Source organism: Diuraphis noxia, unplaced genomic scaffold, assembly GCF_037042655.1.
Source record: "Diuraphis noxia isolate RWA-SAM2 unplaced genomic scaffold, SU_Dnox_SAM2 contig0003, whole genome shotgun sequence".
In the NCBI taxonomy this organism is placed as follows: domain Eukaryota; kingdom Metazoa; phylum Arthropoda; class Insecta; order Hemiptera; family Aphididae; genus Diuraphis; species Diuraphis noxia.
In genome coordinates this window covers 33,634,320-33,636,270 of record NW_028301713.1, presented here as the reverse complement: position 1 = coordinate 33,636,270, position 1,951 = coordinate 33,634,320, and the positions used below count along the sequence as shown (strand labels likewise).

The following is a 1,951-nucleotide window of genomic DNA, read 5'->3' as shown; positions in this document are numbered from 1 at the left end:
AATTTTTTAACTAAAATGCAAAACTATTAAAAATACCTTCACTATTGTATTAAAATATAACGTTAAGCAATTTTTTAATTTTATCTATTTAAATTTTTTTTTATTTTTTTTGTGTTACAACCGACGAAACTTCATTAATATTGCTTAACTGTTAAGCTAGACCTATCCAGGGGGGCAATGGAAGTTACAAGCTTAATTGGGGGGCATTTCATTACAAAAAGGGGGCGATATTCTTAAAATGAACATACCCAAATGGGTTTTAGATCCATTTTCAAATACAGAAACCATAGATTCTGCAAAATTAGAAGAAGAATTGATAGAAGTAACTACAAATGAGGAATTAAAATTAAAGTTCAAGGAAGGTTACCAAGTATTCTGGCTACAAAAGCAGATACCTATACTTTATCCTGGATTGTGGGCTGTTGTACAAAAATTTCTGATCGCATTTCCATCATCTTACTTGGTTGAACGTGGATTTAGTGCAGTAACCAATCTACTCACTAAAAAAAGACAACGGTTTCAAATAACTAATCGTGGGGACTTAAGAATGCTGCTTACGAAAATCGAACCTAATATCAACGAACTTCTAGCAAAACACCAACCACATCCATCTCATTAAGATATTTTTTTTGATTTGTACCTATACATTATATATATATTTATAAACAATAAATATAATTTTTCATTGCATACTTTTTTAACAATATTTTTTTTAAGGGGGGCGTCTGTCGGATTTTTTTTTTTTGGAAGTGGGCGGTAAAGATAAAATGTTTGGGAAACACTGGCTTAACAATAACAAGAAATTAAGTGGTTGTGAAATAATTTATTATACGATGGTCTCTCGATTGTAATATTATTTACTACTTGGTAAATAATATGGAGTGAGATCCCCAAATTATCGTTACATGTTAATATTTTTAATTGTAATTCAATTTATTAATAATAATCAAAAAAATTATCCTAATTTTGTTGATTTTTTATTCAAATATTTTAAATACTTAATCTAATATAGTAATATGTCACTTATACACGTACGTTCAATTGATTACAATTTTTTTTTATATATACTTAAGTCTTAACTATAATAGTACACACTTTCTATTTGTGATCGATCTCTATATTTTTTTATTTGTTGAACATGTTTTTTTTCAGATTGTTTTTTGCCATTTTTATCAATTTCAATTAAATATGTGACTGGATTTATTTTTCTTAAAATTGTGTAGGGACCCTCATATCTATCCGAAAATTTATTACTTCTTACATTAATCTTTACTAAAACTTTTTCTCCTACAAAAAAATCTCGATCTCTTTTCCCTCTGTCTGCATACATTTTTTGTTTATCAAACGCTTTCTTTAATATACCAGGTAATTTTTCACGGATTGAGTTTAATTTTTGTATTTCTATAATAATTGTGGAGTGATTTAAATTTGATGGAATAATTGCGATATCAAAAATTGAAACAGGCTCGTAGCCGTGCACTAAATAAAATGGAGTATATCCCGTTGAATGGTGTATCGCAGTGTTATATGCATGCAATACAATTGGTAATACGTCAGTCCACTTTTCCCCTTCTGCAACGTATGGTGCTATCATGTCTATAATCACCTGATTTTGTCTTTCTACTTGCCCCTGATTAGTTGGCCTATAAGCTATTCCTTCCCTCTTTTGGATTCCTAAAGCTAATAATAGTTGCAAAATTACTTTTGCAGTAAAATGTGTGCCATTGTCTGATCTTACTACTCTAGGTGGGCCATATGTTAGTATTAATTCTTATAAGAATTTCGTCGTTGATTTAGCGTCGGCGTTTTTGTATGATCTTGCAAAGCAAAATTTTGTTGTTCGGCTTGTAGCAACTAATATGTATTTACAACCTCGTGACTCTAGCATAGGTCCTATATAATCAATATAAATCTCTTGGAAAGGTATACCATTTAAGATATTATTTGGTTG

General features: G+C 29.6%; 1 protein-coding gene across 1 annotated transcript; it reads left to right on the top strand.

Moving 5' to 3' along the window:
- Positions 1-238: 238 nt before the first annotated feature.
- LOC149057250 (protein ZBED8L-like) lies at positions 239-619 on the top strand. Its single transcript, XM_089223352.1, has one exon. The coding sequence runs from the start codon at positions 239-241 to the stop codon at positions 617-619; it is 381 nt and encodes a 126-aa protein (XP_089079478.1).
- Positions 620-1,951: the final 1,332 nt, after the last annotated feature.